General features: G+C 34.4%; 1 protein-coding gene across 7 annotated transcripts in view; it reads left to right on the forward strand.

Moving 5' to 3' along the window:
* Window positions 1-23297, forward strand: part of ADGRL3 (adhesion G protein-coupled receptor L3) — a 915407-nt gene that overhangs the window by 511328 nt on the left and 380782 nt on the right. For all 7 annotated transcript variants that reach the window (XM_030925166.1, XM_030925184.1, XM_030925200.1 and 4 more), the window contains one exon: window positions 2194-2303. In XM_030925166.1, coding sequence (XP_030781026.1) covers window positions 2194-2303 — 110 coding nt within the window. The remainder of the gene's footprint in view (window positions 1-2193; window positions 2304-23297) is intronic.

The following is a 23297-nucleotide window of genomic DNA, read 5'->3' on the forward strand; positions in this document are numbered from 1 at the left end:
TGTTCCTGATAATTGCTAATTTTTCTATAACAAATACAAAAATAACTTTATGAGTTCATATCCCTGCCTATTGTATTAAAAACCTTAGATGGATTTATGAGGTTGTATATTCAAGGTGTGATGTGAAAATTGTATTGTTTTAATTGCTAAAAACATGTCACTTGACTTGAAGAGCTTATTCAAATAATTTCTTTTTAGTATGAAAGATCTGCTATTTTAAGAAGGTGTGAGTACACCAAAACATCAAGATAACATATTTGTGGGTGCATGTGTCAGGAGAGCCACATTTACCTTTTATCAGCCTCTGACACAGAAAAACCTTACAACTTGTTATCCCTCAGTATTAGCTGTTATGCTAAATTGCCTGATGAGTATGGAGCATTAGCTTTTATTCATCTTTCACTGATAACACATAATATATTTTTCAGCTTAAGAAATTCATTAATGAATCACATTGAATTTAGGGACTAAATAAAATCCTCCTTAAGCCTGACAATGGTAGCCTCCGGTAAACACAACATATTTTTACACTAAATCAAAGTGAGTTCTGCTCTAGATGCTTTTTATGTTGCCAGTATCCTTGCAAGTATTCTGAGGTCACGTCAGAGAACAGAACATCTCCGTAAGGAATTAACAGAAAAATCTAGCCTTGAGGTTATATTTCTGAAATGAATAAACAAGAACATAAAACACGGGGAATAATTAGAGTATCACATGTTATAGACTTAGTGCCAATATTATGGGTAGGAAAAACCATTAGTTTTTTATAGAAAAATACTTAAGGATAAATTTTTGAATTTAGAACGTTTCTGAGTGAAATTCACAGTAATTAGTCCACTGTGAATATGGGTATATTTTTCAGAATTATAATTAATTTCAACATGCTTGTTTTTCCCCATGAATTAATCAATTCAGATTTGTTTAGCCTAATTGCCACAAAAGTGCCCAAGTTTGTATTCATATATTTTTTTCTCTTTTTCTGTGGTTTAGAAAGATTTATTTATTTATTTACTTATTTATTTATTTATTTTTGTGGGGACATGGTAGATGTGTATAGTTATAGAAAAATGAAACATTTTGAAAAAGGCATGTATTGTGTAATAATCTCATCAGGGTAAATGGGATATTCATCACCTCAAGCATTTATCGTCTGTGCTACAAACAATCCGTTTATGATCTTTTAGTTATTTTTAAATGTACAATTAAATTATGTTTGACTGTAGTCACCCAATTGTGCTGTCAGATACTAGGTTTTATTCATTCATGCTAACAATTCATGTACCCAGGAACCATCCTCACTTCCTCCCCTCCCTACCCTTTACTCCCCTCCCATCTTCTGGTAACCATCTTTCTACCCTATAGCTTCATGGGTTTAATGGCTCCCATAAATAAGAACATGCAAAGTTTGTCTTTCTGTACCTGTCTTATTTCACCTAATATGATAACCTCCAGTTCCATCTTATATTTATGTTTTAGTAGTGGTATATCATTACTCTTTTTATAAATTTAAAGTCATTATTTTATAGTATAAGATATTGGCCTTTGTGATAAGTAATCCATGAGGATCGTATCATTATTTGGCTGAACAAAAGGACATGACAGTTAATTCCTAAAATGGTTTTAATAAGTAGTAATATTATATTAATTTATACAAAATAAATTCAAATATTCATTTTAATATTTAAATATTAACTTTTTACTAATTTGTTAGGCTCAGATAAAGCTTTTGAATACCACTTTTCATACCTTTAAAATGAATGTCATCATAGTCAGTGAATTTGTTTTACAACTGCCTAATACACTCTGTGGTTACATTTTCTAAAATCTTTTTTTTTTTTTTTGTACTGGAGTGAGTCTTTCCTATCAAATAGTCTTTCCTACTTGTGTTCGCATTGGCAATATCCTGTGGACCAGTTAGCGTTGCTTCAGCAATATTTAACTTCTAACTAGAAATTACGCTGTATTCAACCAAATTTTAAATTAGTTAATATGAGCAAGCTGAATAGATTGATTTTAATGTCTAGTTTCTAAAAAGTGTACTACAGATATTTTCTTAATAGGCCTAAAACCCCAAATTAAGCAAAACCTTATTCAAATCTGTATAATAGGAACTAAAATAAAATTAGTGTTGATGTTGATAATAATTTAACTTTGCATAAGCTTACTACTTCTTTTCCTTTCTTTTGACTTCAGATGCAATAACAGAACCCAGTGTGCAGTGGTGGCAGGTCCTGATGTTTTTCCAGACCCGTGTCCAGGAACCTATAAATACCTTGAAGTGCAGTATGAATGTGTCCCTTACAGTATGTATATTCCTATACTTTTCTTGGAAAGAGAAAAGATATTAAACTGTGTTTTGCATGCATTGACAAATATTCTCTATGAAAACATAAATCACATAAATTAAATGAAAAAATGGGCTAATATTAATTTTTGAGATTCATAGACCCTCCCCGCCATCAGAAGATTTAGATATTGCCTACCCTATCCTAAAGCGTTTACTTGTGATTATTTCTGTATATGAATACCTATTCTAACACACTTTTCTTAATTAATGCAAGAATATAAAAGATTTAGAAAAAGGTTGGGGGAGTGTTATACCAATTATCCAGGTCCAAGCAGATAAGAAGTGAAAATGAACAATACAATTGTATATATATAATGTATAGCAATTTATACATTTTGAATTTGATAGACGAATTATATCTAAGCTTCATCTGCTGTCAAGATTTTGAGAATTAGAAATATATTCATCCGGAAGGAGTAGACCAGAAAGAAAAAAATAAAGATTAAAAGAACTAACGTACTCTTCAGACTATATGTTTTACAGCTTCAAGAATTACGTCTTTGCAATGTTTTTATCAGATATGGTATATGCCAACAACATATCTTTTCTTCAGGAATAATGAAGAATCAAAAAATCTAAAATGAAACATTTTCTGACAGCATCTCAAAAAAAATTATCTAACTTGTTAATTATTTATGAGATTCTTAGTGAAAATCACTCAGAAATTATGTATTTTCATAATAGATGTTCAGCTAATCCCAGAGATAAAAAAAACACCTGATATCATAAACAAATCCTAGGTTTCAACTTCCTTTGATGTTTCATAAGAAGCAAAGTATCTGGGGATCAGCAAGTTTACTTTTGTGAAGATAGTTCTAGGCTTGCCTCATTCACACTTATTAAAGAAGCAGGACATTACTCGTGAACTGGAAGTATACATACTTCAGTAATAGAAATTTGACCAATAAGAGAAGAATTGAAATTTTAAAATAGTAGTGAAAACAATTGAGAGAAAATTTCATTCAGCTTCATTTATAGAATGAATGATTAGAGAAAGTTTATCTTGTGAAGTTTTATAAGCTGATCATTGTTATGAAAAAGCCTCAGAGTACAAGATTTATTAATATCTCATTTAGCTTACACTTCTTATATTGGTATCTCTATAGGCCCTTCTATTTGATAAAGCCCCTACTGACCATTATTATTCACTAGTGATATTTTAAGGAAATAAAATTTGTTAACCATCTTGGAATTGGGACAATTATACTTGGGTTGCACAATAAGATCTTTGTGAAATATAAAGACTCCTTTTCTACAAAGGCATTTTATTTAAAAATGCAATAAGGTGAACCTTGCTTTTAAAGACAGTTTTAGGAAACTTACATTCATATATTTATGTTCATATTTTGAAACAAAAGGTGAAGTAAAATTTCAGATTGTAGATTTTGTTATAATTTTTTAATTAAAGAATTTCACAGCTGTCTCTTCAATTTTCTGTATTCCTTTAAAATGTCTTTGAGGATAGCCACTTCAAAATCCTCTGCCAAACTCATTCTGAAATATCATCTACTTAAATCACTTTAATATAAATAAGAACTTGCTCATACCCTTTTGCATAAAGGGATTATGGTTTACCACAGATTTCCTTTCTCTAATAAATTTTCGGAGATGGACAATTTGGTTCCTTAATATCCTATATTTAGAGCATTCTGATCATCCTGAAAGTTTACTGACTACCTTAGAAATATTGTATCAAAATATGTATCTAATAATTTCATTAAATAAGAATTATACACTCAGGTATACCCACTTGCCAGTTTATATACTGGTTTAATTTACACATTGTACTCCAATCGTGTCTGTTTAAATTATCTGGAATATGTTTCAATTAAAAGTATAATGTAGAATTGGAATTCATTTAATAAACTTAACGTGATTTGAAAAGAAAATAACCTAAAAGAAAGTGTAAATCATAAAATAAACTATAGTGACTCATTTGAAAGGCAGATTGGTTTGGAGAAAAACAACCAGAGATCAGAGAACATGGGTGTGTTTGTTAGTCTGTTTTTTGTTGCTATAAAGGAATACCTCAGACTGGGTAATTTAGAAAGAAAGAGGTTTATTTGGCTCACAATTCTGCAGGCTGTACAAACAGAGCACCAGCATCTCCTTCTGGTGAGGCCTCGGGGAGATTTTACTCATGGTATAAGGTGAAGGGGGAGCAGGTACATCATATGGCAAGAAAGGGAGCTCCCAGACCCGGTTTAATAACCAGTTCTCACATGAACTCATTACCATGGGGAGGCCATCAAGCCATTTATGAGGGATCTGCCCTCATGACACAAACATGTCCTGCATAGCCCACCTCCAACACTGGAGGTCACATTTCAACATGAGATTTGGAGGGGACATACATACAAACCATATCATTCGGTTTAGAATACAGTCTGATTACTTAACAAAAAGGTAGGTACTTCTCCTGGATCTCACCTTGTAGACCTTCCCGGATCTATTAATAAATCCTGGTTTATTTAACACTCAGCTATTTTTTTCTTTTCTTAAGCATAAAATTCATGACTCTCTAATGGTGAAAAGATTTACTTATTTAAAATAGTTATTGTTTATTGACACTAAACCACATGCCGTTTTCTACATGGATAGTGTTTACATGCATAAGTTACTTGATTTTTACAAGATCCTCCCTGTTATGTGTGAGTATCACCATTTTTCTGAAGAGGGAACTGAAGGTCAGTAGATAAAGTGAAATGTCCCATGTGAAATGTAGACTCGCTAGAGAATGGCAAAGACTAGATTTGGGTCTGTTTCTAATACCTGTTCTTAAGGACCTAGCTGTATTTCTCTCCATAACTGTTTTTCATTTATATTTTCATGAGCCATTTAATCTTCTATAGTATTTTTAACTCATAATTTTCATCAGTACATTAATGGTGTGTGGTGAAAGAAAGTGCTTTAAGGGCCCGAGTCCTTTTTCTTAGTCCTTTACTTATTTATTTTAAAGACTTTTTGTTCTTTTTCTTAAAACAGCTGAATCACTACAAACTTTTATTTTCCCAAACACTTTATGAAACTTTATGGTGTAACTAGTTTGTAATACTGCTTGCACTTTAGAATGAGGCTCCTAAGTAAAATACTTTTTTAATTTCCTGTATTAGAGAAAATCCTTGTGCTTAACAATATTTTATGATCCTTGATAAAAGATCCCTATTTCATTAGTGTGAGGGAAGCTTCAGACTTAGGATTTAATATTAATATTGGAATTAAACAACTGAACAAACAATGTTAGGTTCTGTTTGTTATACAGTTTAATAATATCCATTTCCATTTCGGATTTATGACCATAAACTTTAGTGTTTATAGTAATGTATTTACTATTTATGAATGTTTTATTCTTAATATTGATATGTGGAAGAAACATTATTATTATTTTTTATTTATACATAGTCCTGTGTGTGTCTGTGTGTGTGTGTGTGTGTGTGTTTCCATGGCAATATTCATTTTTAAGATGAGACTTTTTCATAGAAAAAATGTAGAAAAAAACAATTTATAGGAAAACGTAATAATAATGAAGCATATTAAAGGTAATATAGATAAAGAGTCAATAAAGTTCATTGTATCACATAAGAGAAGTAAAGTTTAAAGTATCTGAGAAAAGCTTGCAGTAATTCTTGCACGGAATTTTAGGAGTCATTAAATAGGTACATAATTGAACAATAACAACTTTAGAGGAATTTTAGCTTGAATCAATCAAATGATATGACTTTTAAAGATGCCAATGAGAAAGAAAATAAGAAGAGTTAGTTTTTAAACTGTTTACTGAGACCACTTTCTTTGAGTGTTTTGTACTCCTTTTTCAGAATCACTGAAGTTGTATATATAATCTTATCTAAGTCCTACCTTCTTACTTCTGTTTTTTCTTGTTTGGGTTCACAGACACACTTTTTCTGAAAAAAATTTGGAACAGATGAATCAGTACTTTTCTCTGTTCCTGGCACACCTCAGTTCCAGTGTGACTTTTGTAGCCTGTGCATTTCCTTAGGAGGTTTAATATTCTTCTTTAGTGGACATTTTCTCCCCAGGAGATGACCCACATATTCAAGAGGTTAAACCTCACATTTACCAATGCCACGTTTTTGCTCTTCCATCTTTCTTCTTCTTCTCGCCCTACCTCCTTCCCTTCTGACCTGATTTGAGATTGAAATTGTGTCATCTAGAGCTGCCTTCATTCAGCAGGGTTACAGGGATGACTTGTATTCCAGAGAAGACAATAAAACAACTAACCACCTACTCAGAGTATTTCTGAGCAAAGAATCTTTACTTTATATCCTGCTGACAAATTGTCTTTCTTTGGAGGCATACAATTTCACACACATTACACTCAAAAGGTGTTTGTCTTCTCTCACAATCCAGCTTTTCTCTTCAATTCTTTGTTTCTTTTTTTTTTTCAGAAGTATAAAGCATATATTACTTATTCTAGCAATCATGGTGAGTTTTCTTAGGAAATTGCAGGGGGAAGTACGCAATTTGGAAAGTGACTAGCAGTGAATGTTTGATTAAAACAACCTTGTTAAAGCACTTAAGACTTTCTCACTAGTCACGTTAGCCATTTGAATAGTTGTGTGCATGATTGTCCTTATGAACAGGAAAGAAAAATGAGCATTATTGGAAAACTGATATTTATAGATAATTATATAACTTTCATCATTTTTACTGAAAGAAAAATGTATTACACATTTAGCATTTAAAACAATCTAAATATTTAATTATAAATAGTTAAATACATGCTTGCAACTAATGTCCAAATGAGTGCATATTTAAATGTGTACACATTTGATTACTATTATGTAAATAAATAAGTACATATTTTTTAACTCATTGTGCTGAAATTAACTGATATTTTTAATTTTAGAAAGATCACAAAAATGTCCAAGGTAGCCAGGCGCGGTGGCTCAAGCCTGTAATCCCAGCACTTTGGGAGGCTGAGATGGGCAGATCACAAGGTCAGGAGATCGAGACCATCCTGGCTAACATGGTGAAACCCCGTCTCTACTAAAAAATACAAAAAACCAGCCAGGCGAGGTGGCAGGCGCCTGTAGTCCCAGCCACTAGGGAGGCTGAGGCAGGAGAATGGTGTAAACCCGGAAGGCGGAGCTTGGAGTGAGCTGAGATCCGGCCACTGCACTCCAGCCTGGGTGACAGAGCGAGACTCCGTCTCAAAAAAAAAAAAAAAAAAAATGTCCAAGTTATATTTTAATTTACGGTGTCTTTTTCTGTTTCATATATACAGTAGACATTCAATAAATATGTATTGAAAGACTGGAAGAAGAAAGAAAATGTAGTCAAATGGCTTCTCCAAAAGTACTGCATTCATTGCTAGAATCATAAACACAAGAAACTCTTGTTTGCAAATAAGACCTTATTAATTCAAAATAAAGATCTGTTTTTTAAAATATACATTACATACGTTTTAGTTTCTCCAAATTACTTGGTGATTGCAATCCTCAAGAAACCAGCAACCATCTTTTTTTCATATTACTATTATTACATATGCCTTTGTATAATATAGCAAGTATTGTCCCTTGTTTAAGTGTTACTCTCTCTGTATCAGCTATATAAATATTTTAGAGTCATATCTATAAGAAAAAAGTTTTTTCTTCTCTCCCACTCTTTCTCTCCCTTACTACAGTTTCTTTCCCTCCAAATAATTTTTCTGTCCTTCACAGTATCTTTTATATAACAGATGATTCACAAATCTCTGGGAAATGAACCAATGATTAATTAATAATCAATTTAAGCCCTGCTTATATGCCAAAAATATTGCATATTCATATACATTGCTATCATCATTCTGTTTGGAAAATAGTAAGCATAGCTGGAGTTACTTTCTTTCTAAAAAAAAAAAAAAAAAATTTGTAGACTCAGGGTCTCACTATGTTTCCCAGGCTGGTCTTGAAGCAATCTTCCTGTCTCAAGCAATCTTCCCGCCTAGGCCTCCCAAAGTTCTGGGATTACAGGCATGAGCCTCTGTGCCCAGCAAGTATACTTTCTTACAAGTTCTAATCGTAAACTTCCTCCTACCTTTATTGAACTTCTTCACATGTGCATGGAAGTTATCTTCAACTAGATTATATTACTTGCTTGTGAGACCTCCTTCTTTCATATTCCTTTCATTCAACATCTATTGAGTACCTACTGCATACCAAGCACTATAATGAAATATTAGGGGTCAAAAACCAAGATAAAGATTCTGTCCTCCTTCAAGGAGTTCAGTCAAGTGGGGCTTAGAGTACTAAATTTACACTGTTAGCTTAAGCAATTAAGCATTTCACATTAGAAACATACAGAGAAGGCACACTGATCCAAAGTGACTGATATTTGACTAGGGTGGTGGTGGTGGGGATAGATGTCCTCATGGATGCTCTTCTAGAGAAGGTGACCCTTAGAGAGCTGTATTGTTTTTGTTTTTGTTTTTGAGACAGGGTCTTGCTCTGTTACCCAGGCTGAAGTCCTGTGTCACATTCACAGCTCACTGCAGCCTGGACCTCCCTGGCTTAAGCGATCCTCCAACCTCAGCCTCCAGAGTAGCTAGGACTGCAGGCACATGCCACCACACCCAACTAATTTTTGTATTTTTTGTAGAAATGGCATTTTGCTTGCTGTTGCGGTCTTTCTGCTCTTTAGCTCAGCTAGGTTCAAGTTCTTGTCTTACAACCAGGAAGCATTAGCCACACGGGCACTGGAGAGTGAGTAGAGTAAAATTTATTAAGCAAAAGGAAAGCTCTCAGCAATGAGGGGATTCGGGGGGTTTCCCTACCTGAAGATGGAAAAGTGCCCTGTGTGTCTGGGTCTGGGGTCTTTTATGAACCCAGAATGGGGAGTGCATGCTGATTGGTTTGTGAGTGTGTAAAAATGGTTACAGTGAAGACACCACTCAGAAGGTGGGCATGACAGTGTAGAAAAACAATTAGGAAAGAGTAGCTATATGTAAAATAGGTGAAGAGTGGGGATCAATCAGAGGAAAGCACACCAAACAGGAAGACAAGTTCTCAATCCAGTCCAAGGATTTAACTTGTAGCTTGGCTTTCAGGCTTTAAATTGTCTGTGGCTTGGAGGTGGGGTTTCACTGGGGACCCCCCACTATCTGCCTAGGCATTTGGCTGCCTCCTGCTGCTCTTACTTTGAACAGGCTGGTCTTAAACTCCTACACTCTAAGGATTCTCTCACCTTTGCTTCCCAAAGTGCTGGGACCGTGCCCTGCTAGATATGAGTCTTAAAATATGAATAGACTTTCCTGAGAGAAGAAGGGCAATCATTTTTAGCAGAGAAGACAAGATAGGTAGTAAATTACATGGAGAATGTGAAACCAAAACCGTTTGGTATTTGCATGAAATATAAAATGCAAGAGGTACAGAAAATAAACCCATAGATAGGCAAGGCAGAAACCTTGGACTTCCCTGTATGCTGTGATTTCTCTGGAATCTAGTACCAATCACAATGTACAACACAGAGAAGGTAGTGAACCATTTCTGAATATCGTTAATTGATATGTTATTAAGAAATGTTTTTTTGAAAATCTGTGAAAACCAACTTTGGCTAGTTTAAATTAAATAAAGCAGAGGTTTTTATTGGCCAAATACAAAGTATTAGTTCCAGAAACAAAGGAGAGAAAAGGTGAAAAGCCGGGCCTCTGAAAAAGTAAGAGTCATCAGGACTCTGTGTTCCCGCTGATCTAATTCCTGTAACTATCTAGGCTGGGACACCAAGCCTTCACGAAATTCAGTAGCAGAGTATTGTTATGAAGGAAGAAGAATGGGCTGGCAAAGAGCTTATGTGTGACCAGGAAGGGTCAGATCCCCATAAAGACTTTAGAGCAAAGACTGCAGGGTCGTGGTGGTGGGCCAGATTCAGCCTACCAAGGGATTCCCTAGGCCTCCGAAACACCTAAAAGTAAGATTTAACATAAAGTCTGGAGCAACACAGACCTTGTGTTCCTTTTGGGCAGCAACAGGCTAGGGCTGATTTGGTTCTGCCCACTTTGGGGCAGTTCTGTGCTTTTCTGTGTGTTGTATTTTTCAGTAATTCATTGTATTGTATTCTAAAGTTTCACCTGAATAATTTTAAATATTTCCTGGCTTCTGAAAGGTATCTAAATTTGCAACTGTTGCTCTAGAGTTTCATTTTAATAGATGTAAAAGCACTCTTAATTGTTAACACTTAAAAAAAAATAAATAAATAAGATCTCGCTCTTTCACCCATGCTGGAGTACAGTGCAGTGGCACAATCACAGCTCCCTGCAACCTCTACCTCCTGGGCTCAAGTAATTCTTTCCCTCAGCCTCCCTCCCAAGTAGCTGGGACTACAGGTGTGCACCACCACACCTGGCTAATTTTTTAAATTTTTAGTAGAGACAGGGGTCTCACTATGTTGCCCAGGTTGCTCTCAAACTCCTGGGCTCAAGAGATCCACCCACCTCAGCCTCCCAAACTTCTGAGATTACAGGCATGAGCCACTGCTCTTGGCATTTTTTTTTTTCTTTTAATTCTCAAAAGCTAGTAATAAGTTCTTGCAGCAACAATAATTCTATCAAACAAGTTTATTGCTGCCTACTATGGTCCAATAACTGTGCTAAATGCCAGTGAAGACCTTAGTCCCACAGGTAAGGCAAATAATGAACACATGAATCAATACATGTAAATAACAAAGTTAATGATAAAAGAAATCAAAAGTTCATGATAAAAGAGAAGAAAATCAGTATGATTCTATGATAAAGAACAACGAAGGGGCTGTTTTACAGAGAGTGTGATGAAATATCTGAAGAGGATATTTGAGACCTGAAGAATGAGAACAAGATAGGCCAAGAGTCTGGGGAAGAACTCTCAAGGCAGAGAGAACAGCTAGCTCCAAGGGTCTTGAGGTAGGGAAGAGGTTGGCCTGTTCTCGTAAGTGGTAGAAAGACAGTAGGGCCAAAATCCAGTTAGATGAGGTCGACAGACTTGGAGAGCTGCTAACCAGCAATTAGCACTGTCACCACTACTGATTTTCATTAAATCAGTTTTTTTATTAAATCAGTTTTTTTTTCAAATTTCTAGGATCTGTTGAGAATGAAAATATGTTTGCAGAAGAAAATTGAATAAACTGACTTTCTCTTTCTAATATATATTTTAGAAAATATCACATTATACTACAGGAATATGGATAAACTTACATCAAATAAACCAAACATCAGATGGTATAAACATCTTGATAAGATTCATATAGACTTAGATTAATAATATGTAAATGTACACTTAGATACTAATTAGTAAGGAATCAAGATGAATTGAGAGCATTAAAAAATTAATTGGATTGACCGAGTTAGGAAAATATTTGGTTTAGGAAGTAAAACTTTATTATAGACATAAAAGATTGAAGGGGTTAGCTCAACCATGCTCATGTAGCTTTATTCAAAATAGTAAAATATAGAACTTATGCACTTAAATTTAATTCAAAGAAATTTATATAAGTTATTCAGATTGAACACTATAAACATGGGATTAAAATATCTTGTTTTAAAAATATACCGCATACAAGAAGAATAGTAAAAAACATACAAAGGCAAGGCTTTCATCCCAAAGTATTTGTTGCTGGGAAGATCTTACGGAAAACATGTTGTGTGAGATCTATAAAGTAAGTTTCCAGATAAAACTGTTCTAAATAAATGTAAAATTGAGTAAAATGCTATAAATTAACATTGTTGATTTTCTTCTACTCCAATCATGAATCTTATGAAACTAAAAAAATTAAATAATTGCTTTAGAAAGCACTTCATCATTCAAATACTTATTTATTTAAAAAGATTTGTTTTAAATTGACACATAATTGTATACATCTACGGGATACAGTGTGGTATTTTTTTACACCTATACATTGTATAATGATCAAATCAGGGAATTGGCATATCCAGCACTTCAAAAATTAATTTCTTTATGGTAAGAACTTTCAAAATAGTCTCTTCCATTTATTCTGAAATTTACAACATGTTATCATCAACTATAGTCACCCTACTGTGCAATAGAACAACAAAGCTTATCTTTCCCATCTAACTGTAACTTTTCACATGTTGACACATCTCGCCTCATTCCTCCCTCCTCCCCATCTTCCAGCCTCTGGTAGTCACTGTTCTACTCTTACCTCTATGAAATCAACATTTTTAGATGCCACATATGGATGAGATCATGAGATATTCTTCTGTCCCTGGCTTATTTCACTTAACATAATGTCCTCCAGGTTCATCCATATTGTCACAAATGACAGAATTACATTCTTTTTTATGTTTAAATTTAACATGATACCTCATTAAAATTAGTAATTAGTAAAGGAATATATATGTTAATACTTTTGTTTATATTTTGGAAAAAAGTATCAAATGGTAGGAGATCATAATTCCTGTTAATACCATAACATTTTTAATTGTCTATTTTTTTTCAAAACCCTTTTATAAAATCCAAAGTCAAATAAATACTTATTATATGATAGGCTCAATAAAGTTCCCCCAAAGAAGTCCATATTCTAATTCTCAGAATGAATATGTCATCTCAAATGTCAAAAGAGATATTGCAGTTGTGATTAAATTAAATATATTGAGATGGGAGGTTATTCTGGATTATCTGAGTGGTTCCAATCTAATTACAAATGTCCTTATAAGAGAAAGTCAAGAGAGTCAATGTTGGGAAGGGGATATATGACAATTGAAAACAAAGGTTGGAGTGGTATACATAGAAGATGGAGGAAGGAGTCACAAGCCTCTAATAGTTTCGCTTTCTAAATAAATATTATTGTATATTTCTAATACATTGTTTTTAAAATGTAAACATATACCTTCTCTGTCATGGGCTAGGGAAGGGTGGGGTGTAAAGTATACCATTATAGACAAAAGTCATTTTAATTTCATTTATGAATATATTAAACCCAAGGCAAACCCAGGACAAATTATCATTTAGTAAAGTTTAATTTTACTATATTACACTCATCTACTATTTATATAGGGCAGCAAAAATAGTGAATGGGTAAATAAAGAGTTGTTTATGAATATATGTGTTAGATTAATTGGATGAATAAATGTAGTGAGTTTTCCATTTGTATTTTCTCATATCTTCAAACAAATTTTTCACAATAACTTACTTGTAAAACTTGAATTAAATGCATATTTATTGACTTACAGGTCTGCTTTGTATGTATTAATTTAATTTTACCAACATTTCATGAAAACTTAATTATATTGAAAACATTGTATGAAGTCCAAATGCCCACTCTGCCATGATACAAACATGACTGGTTCCTAGCTTCCAGAAACATATAGTTTTCTCATCATTCTGTCATCATCCAAGTAATTATATCAATATAGGATCAAAGACTGGGAAAGGAGCTCTATACCATTTGGTTCTTCATACTACATATTATAAATATATGCTTTCTTCTCTCTATGGCTAATTGCTTTTCTACTTTGGCTAAAACAGAAACAAATACAGAATAGAATAGTAAGTGATTTGGAGAAAAAATAAGTGACTGTTTCTTCGTATATCTCTATGGCAAAGACATATTCTAATTATAATTTACATCTTTTTTAGGTCTGGCCACATTTTCCCTGTCTTTGCCTTACTGATTTCACTCAAGCACTAGAGAATATAACTTAGTGGTCAAGTGTAAGAGCTTTAGAATCAGAGTTGAATTTGTGTTCTAGTTTTGCCAGTTACTAGCTGTGTTCTAATCAAGTTACTTTCCTGCTCTGAGTGAATGGCTTCACCTAGAAAATGGAGATGACAATCAATTGACAGAGTTTGTGTGAAAAATTAAAATGAAATATATTCAAAAAGCTTTGTACTGTGATGGCCACATTAGAAATGCTAAGTCTATCATAGCCATTCAAATTAATACACCTATTGCATGCCACGCATTTGTAATGTCTTCTGATAATCAGTGCTATCAGGCACTGGATCTTGGAATTATGTAATCCCCCTAATTTATCCTAGGATTTGGGGAGCTTCAAACATCTTAATAATTATAGTATTCTCTACCTCCCTTTACTGTTTGTGTAATTTCACAGACAAGCCTGTGCCTTAATTCTCCATTTTTTATTTCAAATCACTGCTGGATTTTATGTCCCACTCTGAACCACACAGAGCTAATTACAAAGGCGTCTGCCATATGACTTAGCTCTTAAACCAGTTCTCTTTTATTCAGTTGCTTTCTTTAACCCCAGGTGATAGCTAAAATACATCAGACAAATTTTCTTGTTTAGTTATTTATTTACTTTTACTTTTTGGAGTTAGGTTCTCACTCTGTGGCCCAGGCTGGAGTGCAGTGGCACCAATAATGGCTCACTGTAGCATCAGGCAAAATTTCTGAATCTATGCTCAGCTCACTGGGTTATTTTGTTACTGAAATTTCCTGTTCTTCAGCCCTTCTGGAGTTGACATGCTGGTACTGACAATTTCATGAATCATATGTATTTTATTTTCTTACTTTCCTTCCACTGCTGTTAGCTTTTGGTACTAGTTGATTTCCCTCCAGGCCCAGCTCTCCCTATACATAACAAGCCTCTCCCTCTTCTTAAGGAGTTGTCCATGTCCTTAAATGTCTCCTGGTGGTCTTTGGGCCATGTTCTTTTATTTCATTCAACAAATATTGGCTGAACCTGATTATATGAGTCTTGACATTCTGTCTCTAGATAGTAACAATGGATTTTAATTATAAAACAATCTAAACCATCTTTTAATTATTTTTATAGGTGAAGAACCTAAGACTTAGAACAAGTGAAAGAGTCAATGATTATACAATTAGAACGCACTGGCTCTTAACTGCCATTTGACTCCTCTGTCCATCATGCTACTTTGTTTTGAAAAATTTCCAAAGTAATTTTTCTGTACTCTTAGAGATGGAAGGAGTGATTAAGGCTTACTTTCAAAAATATAAAAGATTAAAATATAATCTCTTTAATTGAAATTTGCATTCTGTCCAGTTTCTCATTTTAATTCAGATTCTTCCAGAGAAATTTCAGAATTCAAAATGATCCTGATGTGACTGATTGATTGCTTGGCCTTTGGTTGCTTTCAATATGCCCTATGATAAGGCACTTGGTGGCATACTGACAAATCAAAAATCACCTTTCTCAATATTATCAAAGAACAGTCTTTCTTTACCTACGATTGGTTCTCAAACTTCATGGTGTTTCTTATAAACTCGTTTCAAAATTACCTGGAAAAAGCCAGTAAATGAACTTTTTATTAGGGAAGGTGGGTGTAAAATTTGCTTTTATGTTCACTACACACTTTTATGTTCACTACACACTAAATTGCTACACACTAACCATTTGCTTTTTGGAAGCCTTCAAATATGCATTCAGATTTCTTTGGCAAATCTTTTCTGGGCGTAGTTTTTAAAGAAGTTTGAGATGTGTTCAATGCTCAGTAACAGAAACTTCATAGATACCAAAAGTTGTCTGAAGTTGGCCAGGCAAAGTGGCTCACACCTATAATACCAGCAATTTGAAAGGCCAAGGTGGGAGGATGGCTTGAGCTCAGGAGTTCGAAACCCTCCTGGGTAACATAGTGAAACCCTGTCTGTACAAAAAAATTAAAAATTAGCCAGGTGTGGTGGTACATGCCTGTAGTCCCAACTACTAGAGGGGCTGAAGTTTCAAAATTGCTTGAGCCCAGGAGGTTGTGGCCACTGCACTCCAGCCTAAGAGAAAGAGCAAGACTCTGACTCATTTTTTTAAAAATTTAAAGTTAAAAAGCAATAAAAGGAAAACGAATGGAATTATGGAGAGAAGGAAAGACTGAATCTCCCAAAAGGTAGAACATAACAGTTATCCTATTACGGTTTTTCCTTGACTTGCTGTCTCCCATATTCACCTTAACTTTTAGAGAATACATTTGATGTTACATTTAACAAGATAACACCAAAGGATCAGAAAAGAAATCATATTCACTTTTGCTGGAGAGGAAATGTATTTATTTCTACAAGGTTTCTTTTTTCTTTTCCTCTTGGATTCATTCTGATTGCTCAAGGACCAACAGAATTGGTAGCTGGCTACTTGTGTATATCAGAGTCTAATAGAAACTTTTAATGGCAGTGTTTGGTCTTGTCCTTCTCTGTTACTTATCAAGAGCTACTCATTCAGACACATCAAGCTGTCTTCAAGAAACTTGCCTGCTTAGAAAAGAATATGACTGTGGATATTATCAAGAAAAAGCTCTAAGAATTTCTCCTTCCACTTTATTAGGCACTCACTAATACATTAAACTGGTTCAAACACCAAGTTTGAGTCTCATTAATTATGAATGACTGCCCTGCAACAGATGGCTTATGTTTCTCTTTTAAAGAATGAATGGTAAGTGTAAAGTGAGAAACATGTTATTCTGTGTCTTTAGGAATCTGTACTTCTTAATTCACTTATTGATATGGTCTGCATTTGTGATTAGCACTGATTCTAACACACAATTTGAGAATTTATGATGAATTGTAGTACTTGATCAAATCTTGACAGTCGCTGCTACTTACTTATCTGATGATAGTTTCTAAAATGTTGAAATACCTTATATTTATCCTCAGACAGTAGCTTGAACACTATTAGGAGCTGTTTAGCAAAAATCCCATTTATTATTGGTTTTGAAGATCTAGGGCTGATAGGGACCAATCTATGGAGGCCACACTGGCCTTTTTTCTTTTTAACCTAACTCGTGGCAAACAGGAACTTTTTCCCTTCTTTATGGATATTGGAGATAAAGAGTCCTATTGCTTACTACAAATATCCAAGTGAATGTGATGCTTTTGAAAAAGGGTTTATTTCTTCAAAACAAGCCCTTACCTCATGGTTACTTTGACTGTTTGAATAAGTAATGCATGTAACAGAATTAAAACAGTTTCCAGCACACAAGTAGTGCTTGATAAAAGTTTGCTATAATTACTTTAACAAAGTATATCCAATATGGATATTTAGCCTATTTTTGGAAAAACTAAATCATAAAATTCTGAATACCAAGGTTTAAAAATTACTGTATTCTTCTGATTGAAGCTCTTGAGATATTCTACCTGGATGTGCTTTTAAGAGTTAAAATTATGACATTGACTAATGTTCATCTATCTTCAGATCCTTTTAGTAGACTGTAGACTTTTACAGAAACTGAGATCTAATTTTATATTAGTGATGGTTGCTAGGTAATTTTTTTGATGCAAATTAATCACTAAACACTAGCAGCTCATTTTCTGATTGGAGTGTAAGCTAGAGTGACTTAGAAGATGACAGCTCAGGAAACGATTGAGAAAGAATATTCTGGGATGTTTAATAAAAATAGATTATGACTCTCCTACTTGATTTTCTCCTCTTTGTCATAATCAGAAAAGGAAGAGAAATTGCTAAACAAAATTAAAAGCTTCTTCCTAATAGTAGATGCTGTTCACTGAACAAGTACCATGTGCCAGTACTAAATACTTTGCATACAATATTATCATATTCTCATAGTAATATGTTTAGTTAGGTGATAGGATTTTTATTTTAAACATAAGGAACATAGAATAAGAATTAAGTAGCTTGCCCAAGTTGGAAATTCTTTTCTACCCTTTTCTCTGAATTTCCTTTCATTCCCCTCTATTTCTCAACCCCATATAAAGAATTCAGAATCAGAGTACGTACTGATTGCTTAATTCTGTCTGCCTTCTAATTGGTCATTAGTCAGTCACCATTTAGTCTCTTTCTCTCTCTTCCTGTTTTTTTTTTTTTTTTTTTTTTTTTTTGAGACAGTGTCTTGCTTTGTCAACTAGGTTGCAGTACATGTCCTAATACCAGCTCACTGCAACTTCCATCTCCTGGGTTCAGGCGATTCTCCTGCCTCAGCCTCCCAAGTAGCTGGGTTTACTGACACCTGCCCCCCATGCCCAGCTAATTTTTGTATTTGTAGTGAAGATGGGGTTTCACCATGTTGGCTAGGCTGGTATCGAACTCCTGGCCTCAAGTGATCTGCCTGTTGGATCTCCCAAAGTGCTTGGAGATGTGAGCCACCGCGCCTGGCCTCTCTCTTCCTATCTTATTGATAGTGTTAATACTTCTTTAAATTTTTGAATAGTTATTCCCCAATTCAATCTATTACAATTTTTACTTTACTTTGAAAAAGTATATGTTTCTACTCTTCTGCCAGGCGCAGTGGCTCAAGCCTGTAATCCCAGCACTTTGGGAGGCCAAGACGGGCGGATCACGAGGTCAGAAGATCGAGACCATCCTGGTTAACAGGGTGAAACCCCATCTCTACTAAAAAATACAAAAAAAAAAAACTAGCCGGGCGAGGTGGCAGGCGCCTGTAGTCCCAGCTACTCGGGAGGCTGAGGCAGGAGAATGGCGTGAACCCAGGAGGCAGAGCTTGCAGTGAGCTGAGATCTGGCCACTGCACTCCAGCCTGGGCGACAGAGCAAGACTCCGTCTCAAAAAAAAAAAAAAAAAAAAAAAAAAAAAAAAAAAAGTGTATGTTTCTACTCCTTTAACAAACATTTAGTGGGTATCTTTAGTGTGTTCTTGACCAGTCATGGAAAAATGTGAGCTCTTACCTTGAAAATTATTAGGCTTCGATCAGTTTCCTTTTTAGCAACTCTTCATGTCCCTAAACAAACCAAAGTAACCAAATTACTTTGATTTGTTATAATGCTTCCCTGTGTGAAAATAGAACTTGCAGGAAAATGCCAATGCCAAAATTTATGAATAAAACAACTTAAAGATAAAAACAGGTTTTTTTATTATTATCATTCTCTTTGTAAGGCTTAATAATCTCCACTCTGTGAAAAGAAAAAAAATAATTGGAATAATAATGTAAAGTATAACCTTTCGTTTTATGCTATTCTCTTATGCTTTAATTCACTGTTATTACAATTATTTATTTAGTTTCCTATATAAAGTAACCAAATTAACATTAAACTGTTATGTTCACCTTTCTAAAGCTTCAGAGTAATGGATAGTTCTAGCTCCAACCAAAGTTTGTTCTTTTCTTTTTTTTTTTTTTTAATATGATAGACAAACCAAAGATACAGCATGCCAGAATTCTAACTGGCATGTCTAAAGCTTATAATGCTAGATCCCTAAAATCAGTATTATTAAATCACCAGGAAGTTGTAAAGTGATAGAATAAAGATTATATTAAGTCTGAGATTAAGCTGTCACATCAGAGTAATTTGATTTTAAGGCTTGCTCCACCACCTCCATTAGTAGTCACATCCTTGACAGAGAAAAAGTTCATCCAATATGAGTTCTTATTTCGGATGAGGTATTGATGTTTTGTGTTACTTTGGTCAGTCAATAAGGTTAAAAGGATAAAGTTTATTTAGTTTTCAACATTGCCTTCTTGCAGTCAAATGTCTATTTAATTAAATTTTCCAATATTTGGCAAGAAAGGACTGGCAGTGTCAGCTTTCTTCAGCTTGATACTAAATAGCATCTTGTGAAATTTGGTAAAGACTATCTGCAGTGATATGAAACAGATATACTTTGATTCCACTTATGAGAGGAATGAGAAGTCCAAATTCTTTGTCAAGGTAGTTAATAACTTCTAAGTTTCTGAATGCTAAAAGTATGAAATACGTCTTTGGATCTTAAGTATGACATTCATTTGCTAACTGACTTTTCGTGACTTGTGGAATTCTGCTTCTACAAATATTGAACAACAACAAAATACATCTATAGGCAGAGTGTAATTCTCAAAAGATAGTAATAATGACTTCCAAACAGTTTATCTTCTATATTTTATCTGCAACTCAGGCACCCATTATATTATATCATGCTATTTTTCTGTCCTATACTATTCTAAAATGTTGTCATTTCATTGTTGTTATTATTATTATTATTATTATTATTTAGAGACAGGGTCTTGCTTTGCTGCCTAGGCTAGTCTCAAACTCCTGGCCTCAAGTGATCCTCCTGCCTCGGCCTTTCAAAGTATTGGGATTACATGTTCCTGGCCCCAGTCCTTTTAAATATAGGCATACTTCAGAGATACTGTGGGCTCAGTTCCAGAATGCAAGAATAAAGGAAATATTACAATAAAGAGTTTTATTTCTTGCGTTCCCAGTGCACATAAAAAGTTACGTTTACATTATGCTATAGTCTATTAAGTGTGCAATGTCTATAAAAATAATATATATCTCTTAATTTAATAATACTTTGTTGCTTAAATGTGCTAACCATCATCTGAGCCCTCAGCTAGTCCTACCCTTTTTGCTGGTGGAGGATCTTGCCTCAGTGCTGATGGCTGCTGACTGATCAGGGTGGTAGTTGCTGAAGTTTGGAATAGCTGTGATAATTTCTTAAAATAAGATAACAATGAAGTTTGTCACATGGATTGACTCTCCCTTTCACAAAAGATTTATTTGTAGCATGCAAGGCTGTTCGATAGCATTGGACCCACAGAAGAACTGTCAAAGTTGAAGTCAATCCTCTCAAACCCTGCTTTATCAATTCAGTTTATGTAATATTCTAAATCCTTTGTTGTCATTTCAACAATTTTCATAGCATCTTTACCAGGATTAGATTCCGTCTCAAGATCTACTTTTTTTTATTCATTTATAAGTAGCAACTCCTCATGTTCAGTTTTACCACAAGATTGCAGCAATTCAGTCACGTCCTCAGGCTCCACTTCTAGTTCTATTACTTCTCTTGCTATTTGTACCATATCTTCAGTTATTTCCCCCACTGAAATCTTGAACCCCTCAAATTCATCCTCAAGGGTTAGAACCAACTCCTGTTAATGTTGATATTTTACTCTCCCATGAATCACAAATATTTGTAACAGCATCTAGAATGGTGAGTCCTTTCCAAAAGTTTTTAATTTACTTTGTTCACATCAGAGAAATCACTGTTTATGGCATGTGTAGTTTTAGAAAAATGTATTTTTTAAATATTAAGACTTAAACATTGAAATTACTCTTTGGTCCATGGGCTACAGAATGAATATTGTGTTAGCAGGCATGAAAACAACAGTAATGTCCTTGTACATTATCATCAGAGGCTTAAGGTGATTAGGTACGTTGTCAATGAGTAGTAATATTTTGATAGTAATCTCTTTTTCTGAGTAGCAGGTCTCAACAGTGGGATTAAAATTTTCAGTAGACCATGCTGTAAACAGATGTGCTGTAATCCAGGCTTTGTTATTCCATTTATTCCATCTATAGATTACAGGCAGAGTAGTTTACTATGATTCTGAATTGCCCTAGGATTTCAAGAATAGTAAATGGGCATTGGATTCAACTTAAATTCACCAGCTCTATTGGCCCCTAATAAGAGACTTAGCTTGTCCTTTGAAGCTTTACAGCCAGACCTTATGTTCTCCGCTTTAGCTAGAAATGTACTAGATAACATCTTCTTATAATAGAAGGCTGTTTTGTCTATATGGATAATCGGTCCTTTAGTGTAGTGTAGCATAGTAATATGTTGTTTTATTGACCTTCATCAATTATCTTAGATCTCTGAATAACTTGCTGCAGCCTCTCCATCAGCATTTGCTGCTTCGTTTTGTACTTTTATGTTATGGAGATGGCTTCTTTCCTCAAACCTCAGAAACCAATTTCTTCTAGCTTCCAACCTTTCCTCTGCAGCTTCTTCACCTCTCTCAGGTTTCACAGAAATGAATAAAGTTAAGACTTTGCTCTGGATTAGGCTTTGGCTTAAGGTAATATTACGGCTCATTTGATCTTTTATCCAAACTGCTGAAACTTTCTTTCAGCAAGAAGGCTGTTTTAGTTTCTTATCATTCATGCGTGCATCAGAGTAGCACTTTTAATTTCCTTCAAGAACTTTTTCTTTGTATTAACAACTTGAGTGTTTGGTGCTAGAGACCTAAATTTCAGCCATTCTGAGGGCAGAATTTCTTGATCAAATTTGTCATTTCTTAATCTGCATATGACTTGAGTTCCCAAAGTTATTGGGAATATCCTGTTCCAGAAAGTAGCATACTTTCTAGGATAGATTGTTTTCCTGTCCAGGAACTGACTGGTAAGTTACCTGAAGAGGATATTTAATCTTTATGGTAATGTTCCTTTTATAAGACAATGGTAGACTAGCTGTGAATTTAATTATCTACTTTCTTTTTTTTACCAATACTATCAGATTAAGTCATGATTTATTAATTTATTTAGTGTACTTGGAGTCCAACTAGCTTATATTTTAATTTTAATTGCTACAGATACTATATTTCAAAATTCTACCTACCACGAAAATCTTTTTTTTTTAATTTTCATTATATAAATATTTACTGAATGCCTTCTTTATGTATGATACGTGATGCATTCCCCAAGTTCCTTTCTTTTTTCCTTTTTTTTTTTTTTTTTTTTTTTTGAGAAGGAGTCTCACTCTCTCACCCAGGCTGGAGTGAGGTGGTGTGATCTTGCCTCACTGCAACCTCCACCTCCCAGGTTCAAGCGATTATCCTGCCTCAGCCTCCTGAGTAGCTGGGATTACAGGCGCCCACCACCACATCCAGGTAATTTTTTGTATTTTAGTAGAGATGAGGTTTCACTGTGTTGATGAGGCTGGTCTCGAACTCGTGACCTCAAATGATCCACCTGCCTCAGCCTCCCAAAGTGCTGAGATTACAAGTGTGAGCCACGGTACCTGGCCATATTCTCCAAGTTCTATGTGGTCAGGAACTACATCTTTCTTATCCATGTTCATAACCCCTTATATATCACACTGCTTAATATAGTAGATACTTAGTAGCATGGATTAAATAATCAGTTGAAGATTAAATACAAAGGTAACCTCAATATCCTTAAAAAGTATATCACCAAATAGAAGAAATAATACAAATGCACAAATGCACAAATAACTATTATAATGATGGATGGGTAAAATCCAAAAATATCACCTATCAAGTTTTATAGTAGTAAAGACAAATGCTTTAAAATAAATGTTATACAGAATTGGGTCAAGCATAGTGGCACATGACTGTAATCTCAGCACTTTGGCAGGCTGAGGCAG

This window comes from Rhinopithecus roxellana, chromosome 2, assembly GCF_007565055.1.
Source record: "Rhinopithecus roxellana isolate Shanxi Qingling chromosome 2, ASM756505v1, whole genome shotgun sequence".
Classification (NCBI taxonomy): Eukaryota; Metazoa; Chordata; class Mammalia; order Primates; family Cercopithecidae; genus Rhinopithecus; species Rhinopithecus roxellana.